Genomic DNA, 26,895 nt, shown 5'->3' with positions numbered 1-26,895 from the left:
TCCCCCGTTACACGTCCGAATTGCATGATTCTTGGGCCCTTGGTTATCTTTCATGATGGTGAACATGTGGTGAAATTCCCTCGCCGAACCGCTTCCGTGCCAAAATCGAGATTTCAGCTCCCCAACCCATTTAATGTAGCTAAAATGGCCTTGACGAACCACTCGCCCAAAAATCGACTGACACGAATTTCAATTCTGATCATGCTCCCACGTAGCCACCCAAAAAATATTCCCAACGGTCTTTGAACGGACCAAATCAGACAAGGATAGGTTAGGAAACGGAGGGGACGAAGCGTCGTCCCCCGCGGACCGTTTTGCCAATATCTCCCCCGTTACACGTCCGAATTGCATGATTCTTGGGCCCTTGGTTATCTTTCATGATGGTGAACATGTGGTGAAATTCCCTCGCCGAACCGCTTCCGAGCCAAAATCGAGATTTCAGCTCCCCAACCCATTTAATGTAGCTAAAATGGCCTTGACGAACCACTCGCCCAAAAATCGATTGACACGAATTTCAATTCTGATCATGCTCCCACGTAGCCACCCTAAAAATATTCCCAACGATCTTTGAATGGACCAAATCAGACAAGTATAGGTTGGGAAACGGAGGGAACGTAGCACCGTCCCCCGACGGAGCGTTTTGTCAATATCTCTCTCGTTACACGTCGGAATTGCAGGATTCTTGGGCCCTTGGTTATCTTTCATGATGGTGAACATGTGGTGAAATTCCCTCTCCGAACCGCTTCCGTGCCAAAATCGAAATTTCGGTTCCCCGAGCCACTTAATGTAGCTAAAATGGCCTTGGCGAACCACTCGCCCAAAAATCGACCGACACAGATTTCAATTCTGATCATGCTCCCACGTAGCCACCCTAAAAATATTCCCAACGATCTTTGAACGGACCAAATCAGAGAAGGATAGGTTGGGAAACGGAGGGGACACAGTGCTTATAATAAGGTTTATAACGCAAAAAGAATCGCGTCAATCGGACGTATAATGAAGAAGATATGACGAAAATCGTAAACACCAAAATTTTGACTATTTCAAAAACTAGATTCGACTAGCCAGGATCGTAGCCCTTGTAATAAGGTTTCTAACGCAAAAAGAATCGCATCAATCGGACGTATAACGAAGAAGATATGACAAAAATCGTAAATCAACCCTAGAAACCCTAGAAACCCTAGAAACCCTAAAAACCCTAGAAACCCTAGAAACCCTAAAAATCCTAGAAACCCTAGAAACCCTAGAAACCCTAGAAACCCTAAAACCCTAAAACCCTAAAAACCCTAGAAACCCTAAAAACCCTAGAAACCCTAATTAATGGGTTTGGTCGAACCGGTCTGGTCGAACCGGGTCTGAACCGGTCTGGTCGAACCGGTCTGGACCGGTCTGGTCGAACCGGGTCTGAACCGGTCTGGTCGAACCGGCGGTCCGGTCTGGTCGAACCGGTCTGGACCGGTCTGGTCGAACCGGCGGTCCGGTCTGGTCGAACCGGTCTGAATCGGTCTGGTCGAACCGGCGAACCGGTCTGGTCGAACCGGTTTGGTCCGGTCTGGTCGAACCGGGTTCGGTCTAGATGGACCGGCGGTCCGACCAGCCGGTTTAATTGAACCAGACCGGCTCGTAGGTAGTCCGGGTCAATCTGAACCGGCCGGTCTAATTTTAGTGAACCGGACCGGTTTTTTAAGTCAAACCGGCATTTTTTTTAAAATTCTCAAAATAAAAATATTTTCTTTTAAAATCTTATTTTAATCATAACTCCTTCATTACTCCTCCAATTGCAACAATTCTTGCGCTCTTGAAATCCTTATTTAAAATCCTACAACTTGGTACAGTCAAAATCAAATTTACTCCACTTTGAAAAAAATCTGGAAAATTTATATAGACATCACCCCGGTCTGCCCCCCAAAAAAATAAGAAACAAATGCCACCAAGCAGGCGTCTCCGTAAATAAAAAATAACATGGTTTCCTCGAAAAACAAAAACAAATTACATTGAATTTCTTCCTGTACTAAAAAAAACATGGTATTTCTTCCCCGGTTAATTACATCACTGAAAAACTCTGCATTGATGAAGTGATGGTGCTGGAAATGAGATTATTAGGATCCCTATCTTCTGCCTTTTCATGTTCTTCTGCCTTTTTATGTTCCTTTTTAAGCATCTGCAATCAGTTTCCAAAATGTTAAATATCAAGAGAAAGACGGAAACACAAAAAACAGCAGTGTTATTATATATCAGTTACACAGACCTACAACATTAATTTGATGTGTTAGTATTGGACTATATTCACTCTGTATATTAAAGACATGATATAATAAGAAAATAAACACCAAATGCAGACTAAACAAAATTTACAATCTTTATACAGGTTTTACCTTTACCTGCAGGTGGTCTCCTACGTTAGTAGCAGTTTGGCCAACACTATATATACGTGAATCCAACCTTGCAAAACTATCAAACAAGCCATCAAGACATTTTTCCAGCTGCATGTAAATATGGAAAAAGAAACAGCAACAGTTAGCAACATGCTGGATGCCCTTGTTCCTTCATATAAATAGAATAATAATCTATTAAACCAAGCTAACTAACCTCAGAAAGCGTCTTCCGATGCTTAGAGTCTTGAGCAGAAATTTCAGTTTTATCATTCTAGAGTTTCTGATCAATCTGAGAACAAACATACCTGCTGGTGGTCGCCTACGTTAGCAGCAGTTTGGCCAACACTATATATACGTGAATCCAACCTTGCAAAACTATCAAACAAGCCATCAACACATTTTTCCAGCTGCATGTAAATATGGAAAAAGAAACAGCAACAGTTAGCAACATGCTGCATGCCCTCGTGCCTTCATATAAATAGAATAATAATCTATTAAACCAAGCTAACTAACCTCAGAAAGCGTCTTCCGATGCTTAGAGTCTTGAGCAGAAATTTCAGTTTTATCATTCTAGGTTTCTGATCAATCTGAGAACAAACATCAATATTAGGGAGATCATCTAGTGAATAGCAGAACACTGAAAGGAAATTAACTGAAAGATTCCTAAGATTAACCACCTATTTCCTAAGATTAACCAACTGCATACATGAATTCTTAAACAAAGATAATAGAAAATCAACTTCAGGAAAAACAGATTCCATGGCACTTGGGCTGCTTTTGCTGCATTCAAATGACTATTGGCCATAAGCATCAGTTGCATCACTCCCTTCAGAGGTAACAGCTTGTTAACCAACTTTCCAAATAGTGCATCGAATCAGAAGTCCCCCTAATGTAATATATACATCAAATAGTAATTACTGGTAAAATCCCATCAGATGTCCAAACAGACACACACCCACTCTCTGCGTTAAACACATGTTTAAATCGTCACCTTAAAGTCATCAATGACTAGAACAAGCACATAGGGGTCAGTTGATGGAGATTTGGAAAATCTCCCAGTCCTTGTCCCATTGTTAGTCTCTTTCAAATGAGCCATATCTACACATCAAAAGCCATGATAAGGACACCAATGTCAATTAGCCTAACCTAAACAAACGGGAACGAAAAACACTGTGAGGTACAATTTTTCGAACATACCTAAACTCCTTGTTCCAGGCAAGTCCAAGAACTGAATCTATGTGGCTGCCATCCTTGTATTTAATATATTTCTAATCTAAAACAAAAAAGAAAGAGCGAGTTAGAAGTAGAATACGTACATTGGTGTTCTTTGAGACTCTAATTTAGATATAGGAACTAGTTAAATATAACACACTATCAGGCTACCAGACAAAGTAATCATCAATGTGCCACTCGGTTTACTTTTTCAAGTTAAACAAGAGATGCTCCTACCCAACCACATAAAATGACAACTCGAGCCCAAGACTATTCATTTCTATGATAAGCAAAGTATTACAGGACTTAGAATGCCATGAGAGGAGCACCAACATCATTGAGACCACATTAATGTGATGGAACAAAAACTGGAGTTTCGTTACTGCATACTACATTCTGTAGCCGACAAAAAGTAAACACTTTTAGGTGACAGGAACATGCTATATATAATAAATAGGAGGTGAATGTCAAGATTAAATACTTAACACTTATCAGTTTTGAGATGCAATTAAAAAAGACCAACCTTCTTCCCCTTTTTCTTCTTTTCAGCAACACCGCCTAAGGTAGCAGATGCCTGGACTTCGTCCACCTAACAGAATCAAATTTGGAGGTTATTTTAATCAAAAAACCATTAACCACATAAACAAGAACAAGAACAAATGGCAACAACATGATCCATCGACCCAACAGCAATAAAGTTTCCTACAACAAGAAATTTAACATGATGTCATCACCACACCAATAAGGGTCCATTTTGTTACTTGCATAGTATATGTTGGAAGGGCCAAGCAGCTCAACGCCAGATATCAATACAAAATGGGGCGGAGGGGCTCATTCAGTATCATATAAACAACTAGGCATGAAGAAATATCAATCAAGGACTCCCTCACCGACTACGAAGACCGACGTCTGGAAACTCGGCATCCTGACCCCCGACGCCAATGCCTGGGTCGAGTCCCTCGCCAGCGACAACGCGGGTGGCGCCGACGTGAAATAAAAACAGTTACCCGTGACAACATCTTCGCACATTTTCTGCCACTGTGGACAGCTCTCGCATATGCCGACTCCTGGGAAAGAAACACACCTTGAAATGGTAATAGAAACAATACCATGAATGGGGAGAATCAAAAAAAGCCACAAAGAGAACAGGTTGACTTGATAAGTCAGGAAATAATTATAAGTCGTAGTACCAATTAACTAAGATGGCTTGCTTAATTGAGAGAAATACAAAAGGATAAATATGAAGACAAAGTAAAATAGAGTACAAATGTGGGTTGATACAGATGCTCTTTGGAGGGTGAAGACTACTCAATTGCTCCTACTGAATCAGAAGTGTCCCCAGAGCTAGCAGAAATCTCATGAAGGAATCTCATGGAGTGAAGGCCATTAAATTTTGGCAGGGAACGATGGTAAAATAATTGGCAAATATGCTTGCATTAACATAAATCCTAATATAATTTTGCGTGTCAAGGATATAAATCAAGACCCACGAAAATCTCTCTCTTTCTTATAGAGTGCAGCTCTTGGATAACTTCTGATCGGTATAACTTCTGATTGCATTGTTCTGGGAGCATTGTTCTGGATTGTTTAAAGAGTCATCTTCGTGCAAAAAGCGGGTGGTTTGTTCCTTCAATCTTCAAAAAACACCCACGGCTCAACCATGGACGCCCCAAATCCATCAGCAATCTACATCCTCCTCCCATATCCTCCGTCTCCGCCCCTTCTGTTCCCCCAACAAGCGTCTGCCTCATTTCCCACCCGCCCGCTTTTCACCCGTCAAACTCAATATATCTAATATCAACTCTGGATTGTTCTGGGAGCATTGTTCTGTATAGAACCACCGGACACAAACTCAAGCTCTTGCATTGTTCTGGGAGGAGACTGCTCCACTTTTGATAGAAGTTCCTCAACTTGCTTGAATCAGATAAAATAATTCAAGATTAAAAGGGAGTAGGAGAAACATTTTGGAACCAAATGAAATGCATGTGAATCAGAAAAGAATGCTAATCACTGACAGAAGATTAATATGAACCACAATTCTTCAAAAAAATTGGAAAGTATAATAGGCGGCCATATATTTTGTTAATGCTCATTGGAACATGTTCTCTACAGCTCCTGCGGCCTCAGTCACCAAAACAAGTAAAAGGAGTAAATACCAGAATAAAGACAAGCAGCATTTTCAAATAAAAATGCAACTCCAAAAAATGGAAAGCCTTTTTAGGTCAGTATTAGTGAGGAGAACGTATGTAGTAGTTAGCAATGCCATACAAGTATCAGAAAGGTGAGGCCAGCAAATTGATAAACAAATTGACATTCCTAGGAGTGATAGAGGCCATTAAATTTTGGCAGGGAACTATGGTAAAGTAATTGGCAAATATGCTTGCATCCACATAAATCCTGATATAAGTTTGGGTGTCAAGCCTTCCAAGTTGATATAAATCAAGACCCCGGAAAATCTCTCTATGTTCGTGAGGTGTGATGAACCTGATATCTACCTACGAATACTAACAGCGGGCAGAGAGAGAAAGATAATTTCAAGAAAATCAACAGAGTAATATAAATATTTACAGAACCAAGCAGTGAAAGAACAAAAATATAGATGGCTTTACCAAATTGAAATTAACTTGTCATATCAAGAATTAGAGCTAGGTTTTAGAGTGCAACATCGTATATAGTTCTGTGCACAGATACTACAAGTTAAAAGAAAATGAAGAATCATAAATTGGATAGAAGTGCCCAGAAATTACATTTATTAAATTGTTCAAAGAGCGAATGACATCTTACTCAATTTCTATCTGGCTATCATCAGAAAATAGAGGTGAAAGTTCCATTAGATCACCAGGACTGATATTAAACTTCATCAAGTACTGCAGGAATGATCACATGCTACTCAGACAGAATACTAGATAGTCTATCATCTTCTGCAGATAATTATAAGGTACTTAAACACAAGCATGCACAAAAATTTACCTTGATGAGATCTAAAGTCTGACCAGCAGTTTCTCGCTGGGAAGCCACCCACGGCTCAACCATGGACGCCCCAAATCCATAAGCAATCTGCATCCTCCTCCTTCCATATCCTCCTCGTCCGCCCCTTCTGTTCCCCCAACGAGCGTCTGCCTCATTTCCACCCGCCCGCTTTTCACCCGTCGATATGCACCGTCAATGCTGACCAGGCGGCGCCGCCTCCTTAGCCTTCTCCAAATGAAACCGCCATTTCTTCCCGTCTGTCCTCTTGCACCACCCGGGCTCCAGATCTCCTTTTCTGCTGTATCTACTACCGCCTGAAACAATTTCTGAGTTCAGTTAATAATATGCAGAGATTGGATGTGGAATGGTATGGGACTATGGGAGAATGAAAAATATTTATATATGTGCACTTACAGGGGAAAGAGAAGATGAGGCGGCACAGGAACACAGGAAATCATGCATGTGTAGATCATAGCTTGTCTCTCCAGTTCTTTCCATTGTGCACCTGTGAATGCAACTTCTCCACCTGAATCATCCATCACAAAATAAAAAAAATACTAATACTAAAAAATAAATCATGATCGTTTACCTCCTATATAAACTGTAATTGTGAAGTCCATTTTTCAGCAAAATCAAATTCCTTGCTTTTATTTCCAGTGATGAATCTTCTTATCACCAGAAAAGTAAAAAAAAAGGCATCTAAACTCAGACACTGCAAAAAAAGATGTGTCGTTGACAAGAAAAAGTAAGATAAAATTCCACAACCTCACTCAATAAGAATTCCTCTCACCTTAAACAAAGTTTTTCCCATTTCATATTCAACCACTGTAAGAAACCATCGCCATGAGTGGAAGCTTCCGGAATTCCCGACAGCCGGAAAGTTGGCCGTCCGGACAGGAGTAGTGGATTTATCTTCCTGTTAATCGATCCGGCTTGCTTCCTCCGATCAGATCTCTGGTTTGTTCCTTCAATCTTCAAAAAACACCCACGGCTCAACCATGGACGCCCCAAATCCATCAGCAATCTACATCCTCCTCCCATATCCTCCGTCTCCGCCCCTTCTGTTCCCCCAACAAGCGTCTGCCTCATTTCCCACCCGCCCGCTTTTCACCCGTCAATTCGCCTTCTCCAAATGAAATCCTCGGTGGCCAGCGAAAGAGAGGGGAAGGGAGAAGGCGGCCGAGAGGCGTCTCTCAAACCCTAGTGTCCTACCCTTCCTTTTACTTCAGCCCAAGTGTCCACCCAACGGTCATAAGTTCTGCACTCTCAGTGGCCAAAGATTACTAACATTTAAATTTTCGGCCCAACAGCCCTAACTCGCATCTTAACTCAGCCCACTTTTTCTCTTCTCTTCAGCCTATTTTAAATTTAAATAAGAACAAAATTCAAATTAAATAGACAACTAATAATAATAATAACAATAATAAATTACTTGTAAATTATTTACATAATTATTTTTAAAAAAAATAAAAAAATCTCTCTCCTCAATCTTCTTTTTGGAATAAATATATCTTTTAATTATTTTTTTTACTTGTTTTTGCCTTTTCATAATATTAATTTTTATTATTGCAAACTCTTCTTTACTTTCTTTTTTCAATATTCAGCTCATATAGAGTCAGTTAAAAATTAATTTTTATTACATTAATTAATAAATATGATAATTCAGTTGGTATAAATTTTATATAAATACAGAAATATAAAAATATTTTCAGGGTGGAATTGCTAATTATTTTTTTATTTGTGAATAATTTTGTTTCAATTTATTATGTTTTTCTCTATAGTGTACAATGATTTTCTATTTTTGTGTTATTTTATTCTCTTTATTTATTTAAATTAATAACTATGATAAAAATTATAAGTTAATAAATATTATAAATAAATTATGACCATGTCAGTTTTAAAAACAAGAGTAGTGATTAATTACTTTAGTATTTATTTTTTCAAAATATGTTGAAAATCATTGAATTTTAAATTAAAATCATGAAGATTATGTGTAAATTATTTACATAATTGTTCTTAAAAGTATTTTATTGCATATTATTATTTTTTGTTTTAATTTTAATATATATATATATATATATATATATATATATATATATATTGTTGGGGATAAATCCAACAACTACGGATAAGGACGTCGAGATCGTCCGGTACGATAGGCACTAGCAACCTGAAACACGAACAACGTTAGAGTTCTTCTTGGAGCACCGGTGGGGGGGGTCGATGGAAGGGCCTCCGACGCTCAAGTCAGTAAACAATATTAAGAAACCGTATTGAAATAATTGAAATATAGTAAAGGGAAGAGTAAATCGGGTCGATTTGGTCGACGGGGTCGAAGGGCGATTGAGCAATAAGCGAGGGCCGTTGGATCGTCCCGATTGATCTGGTCACCGGAAAACCTAAGGCTGAGAGCGTGGAGGCAGAATAGTGCGAGTGGGGAGAGTAGGTGGAGAGAACATGTTGGAGTGCGAATGATTGTATGGGTCGAATGACCTAGTTGGTTCTTATTTATACCGTGATCACCTGACGGCTAGGGTTTTGCTAGCACATCTCCTTAAACCCTAGTCGTTCCGATATTAGGGGGATCGTATCTGTGACCTCATTCTTTTCTTTCTTCCCAAGTCGCTGCCCTATCTAGGGTTTGGGTCGATGGGCCTCGATGACCTAAAGTACCGGGTTGGGCTTAATTAATTGAAATTAATTCAGTTTTTCGGATTGGGCTAGGTGTTTGGGCCGCGAATATTTATTCGAATGAGCTATACAAAATTTGTCCACTACATATATATATATATATATATATATGTATATATATATATATTCATATCAAATTAATGATCACGATAAGAGCTTTAATTCAATACTAGTGTATTACCCGTCGAAATTCGACGGGTACATATTTTTTGTAATTTATATATTTTATGTTATTCTTATGATAATTATATAAAATTATTTTTTATGTAAATTATTTATATAATTAAATTAAATTAGTAATACATTTTAAATTATATTAATCTCAACAACTTTTAGCAATTAAATTATTAATTTTGTTGAGATCATAAAAATACCCATTAGTTTTCATATGAAATTTTATAAAAGTTAACACGTAAGAAAAAAAAAAAAGAGTAGAAATACATATAAATTTGACATAGGTATGATGGCGGATTGATTTGTTGCATTTGCTGTTACAAGATTTATTAATTTTGTTCAATTTTTTTTTTTTTTTGCCTTTTGACCATAATTTTATATGGAGTTTGAAAAATCATAATTGAATTGTGAGTATCATATAATTCCGAACTTCTAAAAGCATAACTAATTATGAAAATAATCTCGCCTGATATTTAAAAGACCATAACTGAAAACTAAAAAAAATAATATTTATTTAAAGATTAAAATTAAAAAAAAATATATCTCTCATCTCTCTTATTTTTGGAATAAATATATTTTTTAATTCCAAACCGAATTATGGAATTCAGTTTGAAGCGAACGGTTATCTATCTATTATTTAATATGATACATATTGGAGCATTTTCCATCACTCTCTATCCTATGTGGCACTCTCACAATAACTCTTTACTGAAGAGTATTCAGTATCAGTCGCCAACCCTATTTTGGTCAAAACTCTTTTCAGTAAACAGGTTGTTTGAGTTTGTGTTTGAAGTTTCGTTTTGACTCTGTTAAAGTCAAAAATAGCCTATAGGTGTATTCTACCCCCTCATACACCTATTCGAGACCCTCCGGACCTAACATATGCGCTGCAAAAATAATGAAAGTTGAGTATTTCTCAGGTTACCACTTCATGAAACTGTGAGACTTACCAGATTTTATTTACCTATGATATATTTGTGGGAAACATCCAATAACACCAATGGCTCGGCAAGCAGCTGACCTAACTGAAGGAACCTCATCATTTAGAGCAGCATTAATCTGCAAAAAAAATACATGAAACATAAATTAAAAATGAGTTTAATCAGCACCAACCCTTCATTTCAAGGCATAATGGAACAAATTTTCGTAGATATTCCGAAGAGAAAATAGGAGCTTTCAAGTGCAGGCCTAGTTGGTAGCTATAACTGATCACTTACAAAAGACCAGAGCTACAAGTTTACAACAAACTTACTGAAGATCCAATTATGTATTCCTGTTTATCCTCGGGATGGGAAAAGAAAATGGGAGAAGTCATTCCAGCAAAACAGGTCACTGATGCAGCTCTTACCTATATAAAAAAAAGGAGAATGGGATCCACTTGCTCAACTTATAGAGTTTGCGATACATATCAATGATACATCCCAATATGCAGTTGAGCACCAAAACACTTTTGCATTCAGTGAATTACGTTTTTAAATAACTATAACATTGCACTTTATAGATAGTTGAAAATTATTTAATAACTATAACATTGCACTTTATAGATAGTTGAAAATTACGTTTTTAAATTCGAGATTTTATTGAGTACAATTGATATTTTATTTTGATATCATAGTATTTTGTATTTATATTTTGATTATGTTTAATATAAATATTTATTTATTTAAAATAGTAGTAGTATCATTTAATTTAAATTTTGTACGGACGAGGATCTACTGAATAAAATGGTCTATCTCTTATCTTGATCAAGAACTGGTCCTGCAAGCATAACACACTCCAACTGAGAGAGAGAAAAGAATGGGGGAAAAGGGTAGAGAATGATCTGTTGGTCATTATCATTTTGTAAGTTTTCTTACAAACCTTCAAGCAGTCAGTAGCATAATCCATTTTCCAGTGATAAACTCTCGCGTATCCTTGCATCACTAACGAATGTGCATAGGTGCTGGAGAGAGGTGCAATTGTGCATACTGCTATTTAGCATAACACGTTCAAAAAAATTATGATCATTACTACTAAACACAATCTCACAACACAACATATTTTGACATTATGTTCATAAGTGTTACCAATCAGCAATATTCTCAAACTGGAACACGTCCAAAACAATTATGATCATTACTATTAAACACAATCTCACAACATTGTATATTTTGACATTATGTTCATAATTGTTACCGATCAGCAATATTCTCAAACTGTCACGTATATTACATCTAACAAGTTCTTTCAGTAAATAATCATATTGGTGTCTAAGATGACCAAATTAGGCATCGAAGTACATAAATTGCTAAGTAAAGTAGAAGTTAAAATCATAATCTCTAAAGGCCAATGATATGAACATGCAGGCAGATATCAGCTCGGGGAAAACCAACAGAAACTTTTTTTATCTGAGAAGAGAACAGTTTACCAAAAATGAATGTACATATCATATGGCAGCTATCTACATAGCACTCGATTGAGATCATGAGAGACACCTTTATACCCAACATCTCCAGTTTTACTTTCCTGTTAACACTAATAATTCCAAAGGACTGCCTGACAAACATGGTTTTCGTACCTCAATTCCACATGATTTGTTGTCATTTCCCTTCATATTTTGATTGCTAATATGTGTTTGTATCCCAATTTTGAGTTTTGTTGAGTTTTGATGCTTGGTGTATCTTTTGGAGTGATTTTAGGAAAAATCAAAGATTAATTGGACGATTTTGAAGATATGAGATTGAAGTACGTCTCGAGAGGAATCCGTGAGCGCAAACGGCGACCAAATCCGAGTCCGGACGAGGGAGAACGGAGCCGAACAAGCGGACTGCGCATAAAGCCCAGGACCCCGCGGTCCGGGCCGCGGCCACGGTCCCGACCGCGGGCCTCTGCTCCAAAATTGCCCAGTAAGCTGCGGTCCAGGCCGCGGCCGCGGGCCCGACCGCGGGCCTCTGCTCCAGAGCAGTCCAGAACGTTTTTGACAATCACCCGCGGTCCGAGCCGCGGCCGCGGGCCTCGACCGCGGTCTCCTCTCATTTTGGCCGCGTTCTTGACCGCGGTTCATGCCGTGGTCGTGGGAAAAAGGCGGGATTGCCCCCTTTGGTGGGCCCAGACGTGATTTTTGCCCCAAAACCCCCTTTTCCCCCTTTTTTCTCATATCTATCATCTCCCCTAACATTCAACACACCCAAAATTCACCCTCTCTAACATTCAATACTCTCCTACCTCCATACCCAAGCCCTAGCCTCCATAACTACACTCAACCACCAAGATTGGAAGGACATTGAAGAAGAGAGAAGATTGAAGGAAGCTAATTTAATAGGATTTGTCACCTCTTACTCTCTCTCTCTCTTTCATTTATGAATTTCCTTGAATTAAGTATTTTGATTGTAAGCATGATAGGCTAAATCTCCCATTGGTTTGGGGGTTAGGCTAGTAGATTATGTAATGGATTGATTATTATGCTTAATATATGTCTTGATTATTTCCTTGTCTTTATCTTTTCAAGCCCTAGATTTCTTTCTTGTATGGATTGTTGGCCACTTTCTATGCATTTCTCATTTGTGATTTGAATCGGGAGAGGATAATCATAATAGATTAGGAGCTTGAAACATATTGACTCAATAGACCGGGAGGTTGAGAGTTGGGTGAGAGTTTATCGATCTTATTATACTTTTGGGAGTTATAGGTTAGAAGTTGACCGGGGACGACAACTATGACCCGTAATCTACCATTTTAGTCGTCCGGGAGGGGGCTAGAACTAGTTGGGAGATCACTCTAGATAAATAGGAGTATCAAGACTAATATTGAGCTAACTTGAAGTCCATTGCTAATCCATCGTTGCCTAATCCCTAAACCACCTTCATCACTTAATTAATCCACTTTGTTTGATTGTTCTTATTTTGTCTTTAAATTTGTTAGTTAATCAAACCACTCACCTCCTTGTTTAGTCTAAATAGCTCTAGCATAATGACTTAAGGTAATCACTAGAATTTGACTACTAATCCTTGTGGAATACGACCTTGCTTCCCTATATTGCAACTACACCGTGCACTTGCGGCGTAGCGAAAATAATAGCGAACAAGTTTTTGGCACATAAATTGCTAAGTAAAGTAGAAGTTAAAATCATAATCTCTAAAGGCCAGTGATATGAACATGTAGGCAGATATCAGCCCGGGGAAAACCAACAGAAACTTTTTTTATCTGAGAAGAGAACAGTTTACCAAAAATGATTGTACATATCATATGGCAGCTATCTACATAGCACTCGATTGAGATCATGAGAGACACCTTAATACCCAACATCTCCAGTTTTACTTTCCTGGTTAACACTAATAATTTCAAAGGACTGCCCTAACCAAAATACTATTCACATTCGTCTGTACCTTTACATACAAAATCCTACAGGTTCTCAGAACCGTGACATGTTTCTCCATTTGTCCTTCAAATCAACCTGAACCATAAAACCTTTAATAATAACTTTAAAAAACAAAATTAGAGCTAATTGTAGAGAAGTTGAAAAGTATACTTACTTCAGTTCAACCTTCAAACACGTTGTTGTAGTCATCTAGGATCTTCTTCCAAACCTTCATGAAATTGAAGAATTCCTTTCAGGCCCGCATATTATACTATGATGTAATTCAAATGGAGGTCAAGAAGAAGAGGTAGTAAACGTTAAGCCCAAAATAATAGGACACAACAAATAATACTGTCTTAGGAAAAGATGCTAAGACAGCGAAGCTAGAAAATAAATAAAATCAATCTTGCAAATTTCTATTATAAATCAAGTCATGGATAGTGCATACTTGGTTACCCCAGTCCGCAGAGCCTCTTCTTCTTGAAGACTCCATGTCTGACATATCCTCATCTTCTTCACATTATTCATTTGATATATCGTCTTTGGGCTAGGCAACTGAATCCCAGGTCTGAAAGCTATGTCTTCCGGTGATCCATCAATTGAGTCATCCCAGCTGTAAACAACATTCAAAGAACAATAAACTATTACACAAAAAGCAAAAGCTCAAGTCAAGTAAGCAGTGCAGTGAATAGAGCAAATACGAGCTTGTTACCTCATAAATACGAGCATATTTGTTCTGTTCAATCAAACTTGGCTTAGGCACATTTAGAGCTGTCAAAATGGGCCGAAAGTGGCCCGACCCTATGGGTCCGCCCGTAGTTTTGACTGGGCTGGGCTAGGATTTTTTAGGCCCAAAAAAATCGGGCCTATCTGACCCGTGGCCCAAAAAACCCGCCGGTCTTTTGGGCCAAATTGGCCCGATTTGTTAGTTTATAGAAAATAGGCATTTTTTCCAATATAATAACTAAAATAAGTCTAATAAGTAATAATTAGCCAATTAGGATTTTTAAATCATCATTTAATGAAATATATTTGAAATAAATAGGTTCTTATTGTTTGAAATTTTATTTGTTTATATACATATTTTATAAATTTAAACAAATTCGAGAATTAGTTGATATTATTATTATATGGGTTTAGGACGATAATAAGTATTAAAATCATCACATATATAATAGGAAAATGGAATACTCCTATGTGGCATCACCATATTGTTGCATTTTTATTTATCCTAATTCTCTAAACATTTTCATATTTATTCATTCTTATTTATCTAAATCTTGTCATCGAACATTGATTTTTTATGAGATTTCACCAAAATAAAATCTATATAAAAATTTAAAAAATAGTCGCTTTCATCTCATCTCCCCCCCCTCTCTCTCTCTCAATTTCGTCCGAACAAAATTGCAGCGCCGATCAAATATTAGTTGCTGCAGTGGTGGCAGCAGTCGAAGAATTGGAAGCCATAGCAGCGCCGACGACGGCGCCGACCATCCAGATTCAGGCGGCGCATCCAATCCGACGATGGTGGCAGCAGTCAAAGAAGGAGGGAGACTTAGGGGTTTGGGATGTTGAGCTTGAAGTGGAGGTGTGGCTTGTGGCCGTGCCACCGCCGGGGTTCAGAGGTGAGGGGGAGCGACAGCGATGGCGGTCTGTGACTGTCGACACCGGGAATCGAAATTGGAGGCAACAATTTTTGGATCTGGGGCTGAGTGTTGAGATAGAGATGGGAGAGAGATTTGGGGGAGTTGCGATGGCAGCAGATCCGCCGCTGCTTGTCGGAAAATCTGAGAGAATGGGGGAAGACGGCGGCAGTTGGATGGATCTATTACTCTTAATAGTGAGTATCTCATCGGGATGAACTATCATGAAACCTACAGCATAAGGAATATGCACATTATTATGTAATAAAGTCTCTGTATCAGCTACCAGGAAGGGTTTGCGCTTAGTTGCAAAGGATTTCACTGATGTGATATGGTTTGTAGTATATTTCTTATTCCGATTTTTAATCTTTTTAGCAGTAAGACTCATAGTCAAAGTTGGAGATATGTTATTCTTTTGTGATGTACTCGTGGATTGGCACTTTCTCTCTCTATAAGAATTTGCAATTTATTTTTCAATTGGTTTTGGTAAAATTTGAATTGAAGAAAAGCTAAATCAAATTAATATTCACGATCAGATTTATGAATTTACAATTTCATGTTCTTGAATTCACGACCAAATCTGTGAATTCACAACTTAATTTTCTTGAATTGACAACCACATCTATGAATTCACAACTTATCATTCTCGAATTCACAACCAAATCTATAAATTCACAACTTAATGTTTTTGAATTCACAACCATCTCAAAGAATTCACAACTTAATATTCTTGAATTCACAACCAGATCTATGAATTGACAACTAAAACTCGAATTCACAACTAAAATAAATTCTAGTTTTAGTTGTGCATTCAAACTTTAAAAAATTAAATTCACAACTACTTGAATTCACAACCAAAATAAATTCTGGTTGTGAATTAAATTCTGGGCGTGAATTCGACTGGTTGTGAATTCACAACCAAAAAATTCTGATTGTGAATTAAATTTGATTGTGAATTCGACTGGTTGTGAATTCAAAACCAAAAAATTCTTATTGTGAATTAAATTTAGGTTGTGAATTCACAACCAAAAAATTCTGGCTATGAATTAAAATTTGATTGTAAATTCACAACCAAAAAATTCTTGTTGTGAATTCAACTGTGTAGGGTTTAGGGTTTAGGTTAGGTTTTAGGGTTTAGGGTTTAGAGTTGATTTACGGTTTAGGGTTTAGGTTTTAAGGTTTAGGGTTTAGAGTGGATTTAGGATTTAGGATTTAGAGTGGGCTTAGGCTTGTGAATTCACAATCAAAAAATTCTTATTGTGAGTTCGACTGTTTAAGGTTTAGGGTTTAGGGTTTAGGGTTTAGAGTGGGTTTAGGGTTTATAGTGGATTTAGGATTTAGGGTTTAGCGTGGGTTTAGGGTTTAGGGTTTAGTTTTTAAGGTTTAGGGTTTAGAGTGGATTTAGGGTTTAGGATTTAGAGTGGGCTTAGGCTTGTGAATTCACAATCATAATAATTCACAACTAGGGTTTAGGTTTAGGATTTAGGGTTTAGGGTTTAGGGTTTCAGTTCAGTTCAATTGTGAATTTACAGATTAAGTTCATTTGTGAATTTACTGTTTCAGTTCAGTTGTGAATTCACAATCGTAATAATTCACAACTAGGGTTTAGGTTTAGGGTTTCAGTTCAGTTGTGAATTCACAACTAGGGTTTAGGTTTAGGGTTTAGTGTTTCAGTTCAGTTCAGTTGTGAATTCACAATCGTAATAATTCACAACTAGGGTTTAGGTTTAGGTTTAGGGTTTAGGGTTTAGGGTTTCAGTTCAGTTCAATTGTGAATTTACTGATTAAGTTCATTTGTGAATTTACTGTTTCAGTTCAGTTGTGAATTCACAACTAGGGTTTAGGGTTTAGGGTTTCAGTTCAGTTCAGTTGTGAATTCACAATCGTAATAATTCACAACTAGGGTTTAGGTTTAGGGTTTCAGTTCAGTTCAATTGTGAATTCAAAACCAAAAAAAATTGGTTGTGAATTAAATTTTGATTGTGAATTCGACTGGTTGTGAATTCACAAACAAAAAATTCTGGTTGTGAATTCACAACCAAAAATTTTTGGTTGTGAATTCACACTGGTTGTGAATTGCAGGATTTTTTAAAGGGGTGATGTAAAGTGGACATTTTTTAAATTTTTAATGTGAAGGGTATTTTGGTAACACTGGCCATTTTTTAATATTTTTATCTTAGTGGACAATTTTTAATTTTACAATATGAAAGTGGTCATTTTAAAAATCCACTCAAAATAATATATAATTTTTTTTTTTGAATTTTGATTTGATCTCATAGATTTACTTTTTGTTATTGTTGCTTATACAATTTACCAATTTTTACATCAATGTATTGTAAAATAATAAATATGGACATATTAGGAAGTTCTAGAAAATCTTTTTTACTAATATGCATAAAAAAAAAGTTTTAGAAAATCTTTCTAGCTCAGTAGAAACCTAAAATAAAAAATAGATGAATATTTGGATGGACATTTTAACTAGATAATAATGATCGTTGATAAAAATATGTTGTTAATTGAGATATTGGCCATTGATTTGACTCACATACAACTATAAAAAGTCACCTTTATTTGATCAATTATAGTATTAGTGAGATCTGTCTTATAAGTTTAAAAAAAATTATGAATGTTATCTTTTAAGTTATAAAAATATTACTAATTTTATTGTAATTGTATAATATAAAAATACATTCAACTTTAAAAAGTATAGATTATTTATATTTTTAAATAATTTAGTTAAATAATTATTACCATTCATCACACGGGAGCAAAACTAGTAAGACATGAAATTTGATAAGTGGTGATACATTTTCCTTGCATGATAGGGCCACCATTATACAATAAATTACCAATCAAAAAATAAATCCTAGACAAATGGGATTCTAGAATATAAAATAATTTTTAATTATTTTTTATTTAATTTTAATTTATTATGCTTTAAAATAATATAAAGATAATTAAATCTCCTCCAATTACTCCAGCAAATCCAGCGTGCTTTCGGAGAACAGAGGTCGCGACACCTCGGACTCTAGTTTACTCAATAAGAGGAATTTTTGAAGATTGTGATTGTTGTCGGGGGAGCCGGAGCGCGCGGATGAGGAAATTCAACGTCGGCTCCTCGAGCGGCTGCCGGACGAAGTATTCGATAAGCCAGTTGGCGATGTTTGGATCGATGTCCATGGCAGATATCTCTCTCATCTTCAGCTGATTCTCTCTCACCTACCTCTCCTTCCGTCCTTTCAAGACATGTTGATTCCGATACACTCAATAATGAATAGTACAAGGTTAAATTAAAGGAAGCATGGAATTAGTTTGGCAGTTTTGTGTTCCTAGTTAGTTGTCGGTAATTTATTTTTGTTTATACTTTGTAGTATAATGCAAATATTGAATTTGAGTTTTAATGGGTTGAATTAAAATCGATAAATAAGACATGAAATTTGATAAGTGGTGATACATTTTCCTTCCATGATAGGGCCACCATTATACAATGAATTACCAATCCAAAAATAAATCTGATTCCAGAATATAATGTGTATCACTCTTATTATGTTATAATTTTAAATTATTTTTTATTTAATTTTAATTTATTATGATTTAAAGTAATATAAAGATAATTAAATCTCCTCCAATTACTCCAGCAAATCCAGCATGCTTTCGGAGAACAGAGGCCGCGACACCTCGGACTCTAGTTTACTCAATAAGAGGAATTTTTGAAGATTGGGATTGTTGTCCGAGAGCCGGAGCGCGCGGATGAGGAAATTCAACGTCGGCTCCTCGAGCGGCTGCCGGACGAAGTATTCGATAAGCCAGTTGGCGATGTTTGGATCGATGTCCATGGCAGATATCTCTCTCCTCTTCAGCTGATTCTCTCTCACCTACCTCTCCTTTTGTCCTTTCAAGACATGTTGATTCTGATACACTCAATAATGAATAGTACAAGGTTAAACTAAAGGAAGCATGAAATTAGTTTGGCAGTTTTGTGTTCCTAGTTAGTTGTCGGTAATTTATTTTTGTTTATACATTGTAGTATAGTGCATATATTGAATTTGAGTTTTAATGGGTTGAATTAAAATCGATAAATAAGACATAAAATTTGATAAGTGGTGATACATTTTACTTCCATGATAGGGCCACCATTATACAATGAATTACCAATCAAAAAATAAATCTGATTCCAGAATATAATGTGTATCACTCTTATTATGTTATCATTTTTAATTATTTTTTATTTAATTTTAATTTATTATGCTTTAAAGTAATATAAAGATAATTAACAAGGATTCACTCATCCAATTAGGGTTTATAATTATTTTTTTATATTTATTTAAATTAATAATAGATTATTTGGGTTCATTAATTTAATGTTAGGGTATATACTTTTTAAATTTTCAATTTTTAATGATATATATTTAGTAAAGTTCATAATATAATAATAATTTTTATTTTTATAAAATAAAGAAATTAAGAGTGGTACATAATAGCACATACTATATTTTGGGATGAGTCTTCGTCAGAGGACGACTCACCGATGTGGTGGTTGAATTGGCAAAAGAGGAAGTTTGGGAATTCTTTTGCAATTAGGTTGCTGATAATAGGTGGAAAGAGAATTAATAGGTGGGGAGAGAAATCTTTTTTCTCATATATCATCGTTTCTCATTTTTTCTCAATCGCGTAGAACACATAACCCTTATCTCAAAATCTGTGAAATCCTTAGGTTTCCTCCCTTTCACTTCTCAATTTACGGCTATTTGGTGTCGCGGTCAATCGGTGTCGCGGCCATCAATCCGCTGTCGACGATAACAACGCCGCGACCTGACGACTCCATCTCTTATGATATTCACATGTTCGTCTGATTCTATTCTTCCCTCTTCATCTAACCCATTTGATGAACTATTGGCGAATGACGGCTAAGTTTTTGTGATAGTTTGGTAAGCAAATGGCGAATGGAGTTAATCGAGGCAGAAAAATGGTTTTGAAGTTTGAGGAGATAAGGATGAGGGGTGAGCAAAATGGTTTTGAAATTTGAGGATTTCTGTTTTCTAATTAGGTTGATGCAGAATTGGAGTAGAGAAAAGAAATATGACCAGAGAAAGTTTGATATCAGTTACATGAAGACTGAAGAGAATAGTGGGAGAGAAGATTTTATGGAATGTAGAAAATGGGGTACATGACAAAGAAAACTGACTCTCACCATGATTTTTCAAATTAGTCATGTTCTTTTAAATTTTGCAGAAAAAATGGCGGTAAAATTCCGTTAAACTGCTCTTTTATATAATATATAGATATGATGTTAATTTAAAATAATTTGTGTCCGTCATTTTCGACATCGAGTTTCATGTTGGAGCATCAATATATAGATAACATATATTTTCAAATTTAAAATACATAGTATTTGTTTAATATATTATATCAAATAAAATATCATTTAAATAATTTAATTAACTTGAAATTAGTTTTTACTATTATCACCTAATCAACTCATAAATCATAACATTTTCATAATTTTACATAATTTAAAATTTTATAAAGATGTAAAATATATATTAATTCGTGTATCACACGTAAGGGATGACGTACTAATATAGAAGAAGAAGAATTGATCAATATGACCGAATGCGATAAGGGTCCATTATCGACAATTAGCACATTTTTAGTACTCCATTTAAAAGAAAAAAAGAATATATCCCTCGGTTGGATGTAAAGGAATATTTTATAGGATAAAGAAAATTATTTTAATTTTTTTGGAACAACTGATCTTCTCCAGGTGCAAGTAAGAAATGGAATTTTATAATTGAATTGAATACTAAATTGCAACGTTTGACGTGTTGAGAAATCGAGAATGGGTGAAAAAGTGAAATTGCGGAGAATAAAAGACGAAGCTTCCAAGTTCCAAGGTCCAAAATGAAGGATTGGAATGGGTCATGTGATTTCGTGTGGGCAGCATTTTTAATAATTTAATTTGTGATGCTTGCGTTGCGTGTCTCTACTAAAAACGTTTTAAATCAAGGAATAGAGATATTGTATTTTAGAAACAGGAGTCAATAATAAATACTCCTACATCTACATGTGGGTTTGTTTGGATAGGATAGGTGGGAATGAGAAGTATATAGAGATAGTCTCGTCGTCGTCGTTATTATATTTTTATTTTTGCTATCGATTATGGTATTGCTGCACGCGGGCAGAGGATCGGGATCAAGAGGAGAAGAAGAAGAAGAAATCGGAAGAAAGAGACTGGGCAAGTACGAGGTGGGAAGGACATTGGGAGAAGGCAACTTCGGGAAAGTCAAATACGCCAGAAACGTCGAATCCGGTGAATCCTTTGCCATCAAGATTTTGGAGAAGAACAGAATCGTCGACCTCAACATCACCGATCAGGTTCAGCTTCAGCTGCATTAATTAATTTATTTATTTTCCCTTTAATCTGCAATTCTCTCTCACGCCCTCAATTCCTTTAGATAAAGAGGGAGATTGGCACCTTAAAACTCCTCAAGCATCCAAATGTTGTCAGATTACATGAGGTAGGTCATTCTGATTCATTGCGCGAGAAATTAAGTATGCGTGTGGATATGATCGTATGAGTAATTACTTTGTGTTAGTAATAGTAGGTAGAGTAGAGTAACGCCTACTTTAGCTTGCTGTCTGTCATGTCTCACAATCACATACCGTAGCTTGTGCTTCTCGTTTTACCTCCACTTGCACTCATATCCCATCATCTATAAATTTCTACACACACTTTCTCACATTTGACGAAATTTAAATTACTTGTTAACAAAAGATGAGATTTTTGTGAGTATTTATTTCCATATTGTTGTATACTAGACTCGTAAGTGATGCAATAAGTTGTCAGCTGTAACTTGTATATTACATGATAATATATTAAGAAACCTACTTTGATGCTCTTGAATTCTAATGCTGCAATAAACAACCAGGTCCTAGCAAGCAAGGCCAAGATATACATGGTCCTCGAGTATGTGAATGGTGGTGAACTTTTCGACAGAATTGTAAGTAGTTTTTGCATACTTAATCAATTTAGCAGATAACATCAACTTAAATAATTTACAGGCGTCAAGAGGAAAATATTCCGAAGCTCAAGGCAGGAAGCTCTTTCAACAGTTAATTGATGGTGTTACTTACTGTCATAATAAAGGCGTTTATCATAGAGATCTCAAAGTAATCACCATTTCAAATGATGTAGCATCTCATGATCTGCAGACACTTAAATTAATATGTGTTGTTTTCATTTGTAAATGCAGCTAGAAAATGTGTTGATTGATGAAAGTGGACTCATTAAGATCACAGATTTTGGCCTTAGTGCATTGCCTCAACATTTTAGGGTATGCATATAACTCCCATCTTTTGCTTCTTGTTTTTCTCCCCTCCCAGATACTTATACTGTCCAGTTAACATTAGGATGATGGGTTGTTGCATACAACTTGCGGAAGTCCAAACTATGTTGCCCCTGAAATTCTATCAAACAAAGGATATGATGGTGCAACTTCAGATACATGGTCTTGTGGTGTCATCCTCTATGTTATACTCACAGGATACCTTCCCTTTGATGACCGGAATCTCGCAGTACTCTATCAGAAGGTACTAGTCCCTTTTAAATTAATATATATTAAAACAATTCCCTTTGTTACCTCTAGTCTAAGATTTCTCAACAGATTTTCAAGGGAGATGCTCAGATACCAAAATGGCTTTCTCCGGGAGCCAAAAATCTAATAAAGAGGATTCTTGATCCCAACCCACATACCAGGATAAGCATGCACGATATAAAGGATCATGGCTGGTTCAAACAAGACTACACTCCTTTAGGTCCTGATGAAGAAGATTGTGCTTGCACAGAAGATGAACTATCATCTGTACATGATATAGTACGAACTTTGCCCCTTAATGCTAATAGTAATATCCTCTCTCTGAGGCTCGATCAGCTTGGGATTTTAAAGCATGTTTTTTCCATTTCAATGTGTTTTTTAGACTACAGAAGCAGAAAGGGATCCAGACTCGCCCTATGTAATCAATGCCTTTCAGCTGATTGGAATGTCCTCGTGCCTTGACCTTTCTGGCTTCTTTGAGAAAGAGGTAATTAAGGAAGCTCGAGTCATGCATGTTGGCATAAGTAAGGATTCTTATACCTAAAATATATATGTAAATACTGCTAGGTTGTTTCTGAGAGGAATATCAGGTTTACATCAAATCACTGTCCAAAAGAATTACTGGAGAGAATTGAACATACAGTTGTAGAAATGGGATTTCATGTGCAGAAGAAAAACGGAAAGGTCAGCATGCCTTGTACACTTAATCCTCTATTCCTAAGGAATTCTCTCTAACAGTGTCTTAAATATGTATAGTTGAAAGTCACGCTAGAGCTCAAAGATCAGAAAGCACCAGCAATTCTCTCAGTGGCTGCAGAAGTGAGTGAGGGTGAATGTGGAAGGAGAATTGCTATATGTGGTTGAGCTGCCGAAAACATGATCTCATTCTAATGTAATACTCCTACTATATATGGCAGGTTTTCGAGATAAGTCCAGCCTTTTATGTGGTTGAGCTGCGGAAAACATGTGGTGATTCAACAGTTTACAGAGAGGTAGGTTTGTTTTAATCATAGCAATTTATATACATATATCAAGTTTTTCCTGACCGGTAGAGTATTTATATATGCAGTTGTGTGCCAAACTATCTAATGAGTTGGGTGTATCACAAAGCCAAGTGCAGCTCAACGATTGTGGCCTACAAACTGCAGGATAACAAGCTGCTTTAATTAGCTAGGACTACAAGATTGCTTGTAGATCATTCGATCGTAAATCTTAATGAAGCTATAGCGACTCTGTACAGGATAAACATGTTGTGTTCGTGTATAATAAACCCCAACCCCATGAAGGAAATGTGATGCTTGAGACTTGAGACTAATGATCTAGCTATCTATCATTCCTTAAAATAGGAAATATATATCTAACAAATTAATTAATACGCGATGATGTTGATGATAAAATCCGAAATTCCCTGGTCTTAAACAAATTTAATTATATATTAATTTATACGTGTTGTGTTAACCATATATACGTATTCCTTTGAAATATCGTTTGAACTATCAAGATTAACATAAATTCACCGAGAGGCATACATAAATACATGATCTTACTTGTGTACCTAGCTAGAATAATGATCAATCATGTTATTGTCTGCCTGAAATGAAGAATATTGTAATAATCTTTATCAAGATTTAATTAATTAATTGGAGAAAAGATATTGTTGGATACATGACATCCAAGGAAACAGTGATTATAAATTATATGATTTGCCAAAACTGCTACTGAAAACCACTGCTAACTTCTTGCATTAATTCCATCTATTATTTAGTTCATGCACATGAGATATCATTATAAACTTGTTGAATTATTCATATAGGATAGGTATATGTCATTACCATACCAACATTGCCCAATATGAGTATTGGATATCAATGAATTGATCAACAGTTTATCTCTCGTATCTTCTTCATATTATATATGATTATATAAATCCATCGAAACCACGTTGCAACTTTATTCTTCTTTTGGCTGGAGTAGTTATTGACTACCAAAATTATTGGTTACTTTAAAAAAAAAAAAAAAAACTTTCTCATATGTAACACCTTTTCTTTTTCATCAGCATAGATATGTAGTAATGGTTATGCAATTTACTAGCTAGTATATATGCATATATATAATAATAGAATAAGGCTTTGTAGTTAAGACCTTGACGTCAGATCTAACCTTGTAGCTAGTATACTTAATAATATTATTATATACTAGCATTTTTGCTAGCTAACCTCCTAATTACAAATATAAAGATATATATATATATATATATATATATATATATATATATAGGGGCGCGCTCCAGTGAGACCCCCTATTTTTCGTGAAACACTAGGACAATGCATAAGACACATAATACTAATGAACAAAACGTATTCCTAATGAACAAGATATATATACTGATGAAAAACAAAATTTTAAAAATTGTTAATGAATAAGACATATATACTGATGAACAAGATAATATATATTGATGAACAATGCAGTATATACAATGAATAACAAAATTTAAAATATTCTGCTCCCTCCAGGATTCGAACCCTGCGAAAAAAAATCACCCTCCAGATACAATATCAGCCATAGGATTGATAAAATAAACGCACCAGATCGTGCCCTAGATCTCACTAAAATTAGGGGGTCTCATTGGAGCGGCCCCCTATATATATATATGATTTTCCAATTCTTGGCATAACTAGGATCTTTTGGAGCAGAACAAGTAGAGGTAAGGCCATAATCCAAGATGATTATTATTAGGGCCTGTTTGATATGGGTTTAAAAGCAGGATAAGTTAAATTAATATGGATTTATGTAGTGTTTGATATTATGTGTTACTAATATGGTCAACTCCAAGTTTATCCCAAGACCCTAGCTTATTTTGTGGGATTAACCCACACTAATTATCCCACCTCCCCCATGGGATTAACCCACACTAATTATTCCACCCCCTCCATAGGCTACTAATTTAGGTATTTAATATGTTAATCCAACCTATTTCAATGGATATCAAACACTTTTTGGGATTAATTACCAATGATATCAAACATCCATCTGAGATTAGAAATCATGACTAATCCACACTAAATTATCAGAATAATTTATATCCTGATTAATCCAATACTGAAAATCAAACGGGCCCTTAATGTGAGATAGAATTCATGTATGTTCCGCAAGACATAAGTAAAATATGATATGATGACGAGCATTAACTATAATTAATGGCCACCTAGTTCCCAATACGACTAATTAATTAAAATGAGCATTATAAAGAAAAGATGTAATTAAGTCGTCTTATTCATTTAATTTAATTGGCTTCCCCGGCGACGGTGGTGAGATATTTTTTCTTCCATAAAGGTAGTCGCATTCGCATTATATGTGATTTTAACTCCCAAGCTTGTATCGAGTATACATACATACCACAGTTGAGAATCAATAATAGTGGACTGGTTTATTATTTTGTGATTTACAAACTGTAAAAGCTGTTCCTTTGGTTTCCCAACCGACTCTCATCTTCTTAGTTGTTACATATATCATAATATGGTCTAATTTTTTTAGGGAGTTTTCCACGAGTGATGTATATATATATGTACTGGCACTGCACCTTTGGTGAGTTGTGGTTTTGTTAGTTAGGACTAATATTTGGAGTTGACTAGTAGATTATTATTATTAAAATAAAGCCATAATTAAGTTTTTGGAGAGATTGTTGTCCATTGGATCTTTCAATCTGTCACTAATACACATTTTATTTTATTACTCCATTTTAAATGCCCATATATCCCACACACATCACATCATTGCTCGACAATACCAATCATCATCGCGTGAATATTATAGTATTATATTTTTAAATGGCTATGCTCCCCCGATTCATTGGATGTAATCAAACATGAACGATAAAATATAAACCCAATTATCAG

General features: G+C 36.0%; 1 protein-coding gene and 1 non-coding gene across 52 annotated transcripts; one reads left to right on the top strand and one right to left on the bottom strand.

The window, feature by feature from the left end:
* Positions 1–1,830: 1,830 nt before the first annotated feature.
* LOC131021082 (uncharacterized) lies at positions 1,831–8,617 on the bottom strand. Of its 50 annotated transcripts, none has more exons than XR_009100833.1 (15): positions 7,348–7,925; positions 7,147–7,269; positions 6,972–7,062; positions 6,558–6,871; positions 6,372–6,454; positions 4,853–5,501; positions 4,478–4,654; positions 4,111–4,176; positions 3,573–3,648; positions 3,367–3,473; positions 3,053–3,261; positions 2,889–2,962; positions 2,590–2,782; positions 2,376–2,483; positions 1,831–2,161 (listed from the first exon to the last, which is right to left on the bottom strand). It is a non-coding gene; the product is annotated as an uncharacterized LOC131021082 (transcript). The 50 variants fall into 50 exon arrangements; XR_009100841.1 differs by having other exon boundaries at positions 2,681–2,782; positions 3,082–3,261; XR_009100848.1 differs by having other exon boundaries at positions 2,382–2,483; positions 2,681–2,782; positions 3,116–3,261.
* A 12,477-nt stretch (positions 8,618–21,094) lies between these two features.
* On the top strand, positions 21,095–24,311 carry LOC131021066 (CBL-interacting serine/threonine-protein kinase 1-like). Of its 2 annotated transcripts, XM_057950145.1 has the most exons (12): positions 21,095–21,776; positions 21,857–21,919; positions 22,331–22,402; positions 22,464–22,571; positions 22,655–22,735; positions 22,812–22,991; positions 23,066–23,275; positions 23,379–23,483; positions 23,564–23,680; positions 23,753–23,815; positions 23,914–23,988; positions 24,066–24,311. In XM_057950145.1, the coding sequence occupies exons 1-12, from the start codon at positions 21,561–21,563 to the stop codon at positions 24,147–24,149; spliced, it is 1,374 nt and encodes a 457-aa protein (XP_057806128.1). In that variant the 5' UTR covers positions 21,095–21,560; the 3' UTR covers positions 24,150–24,311. The 2 variants fall into 2 exon arrangements, with proteins under 2 accessions (XP_057806128.1, XP_057806129.1); XM_057950146.1 differs by lacking the exon at positions 22,464–22,571 and having other exon boundaries at positions 21,155–21,776.
* The last annotated feature ends 2,584 nt before the right edge of the window (positions 24,312–26,895 follow it).

The sequence above is a fragment of the Salvia miltiorrhiza genome, chromosome 4, assembly GCF_028751815.1.
Source record: "Salvia miltiorrhiza cultivar Shanhuang (shh) chromosome 4, IMPLAD_Smil_shh, whole genome shotgun sequence".
In the NCBI taxonomy this organism is placed as follows: Eukaryota; Viridiplantae; Streptophyta; class Magnoliopsida; order Lamiales; family Lamiaceae; genus Salvia; species Salvia miltiorrhiza.
Note: the sequence above shows the minus strand (reverse complement) of the source record. Positions and strands in the feature narration are given on the sequence as shown.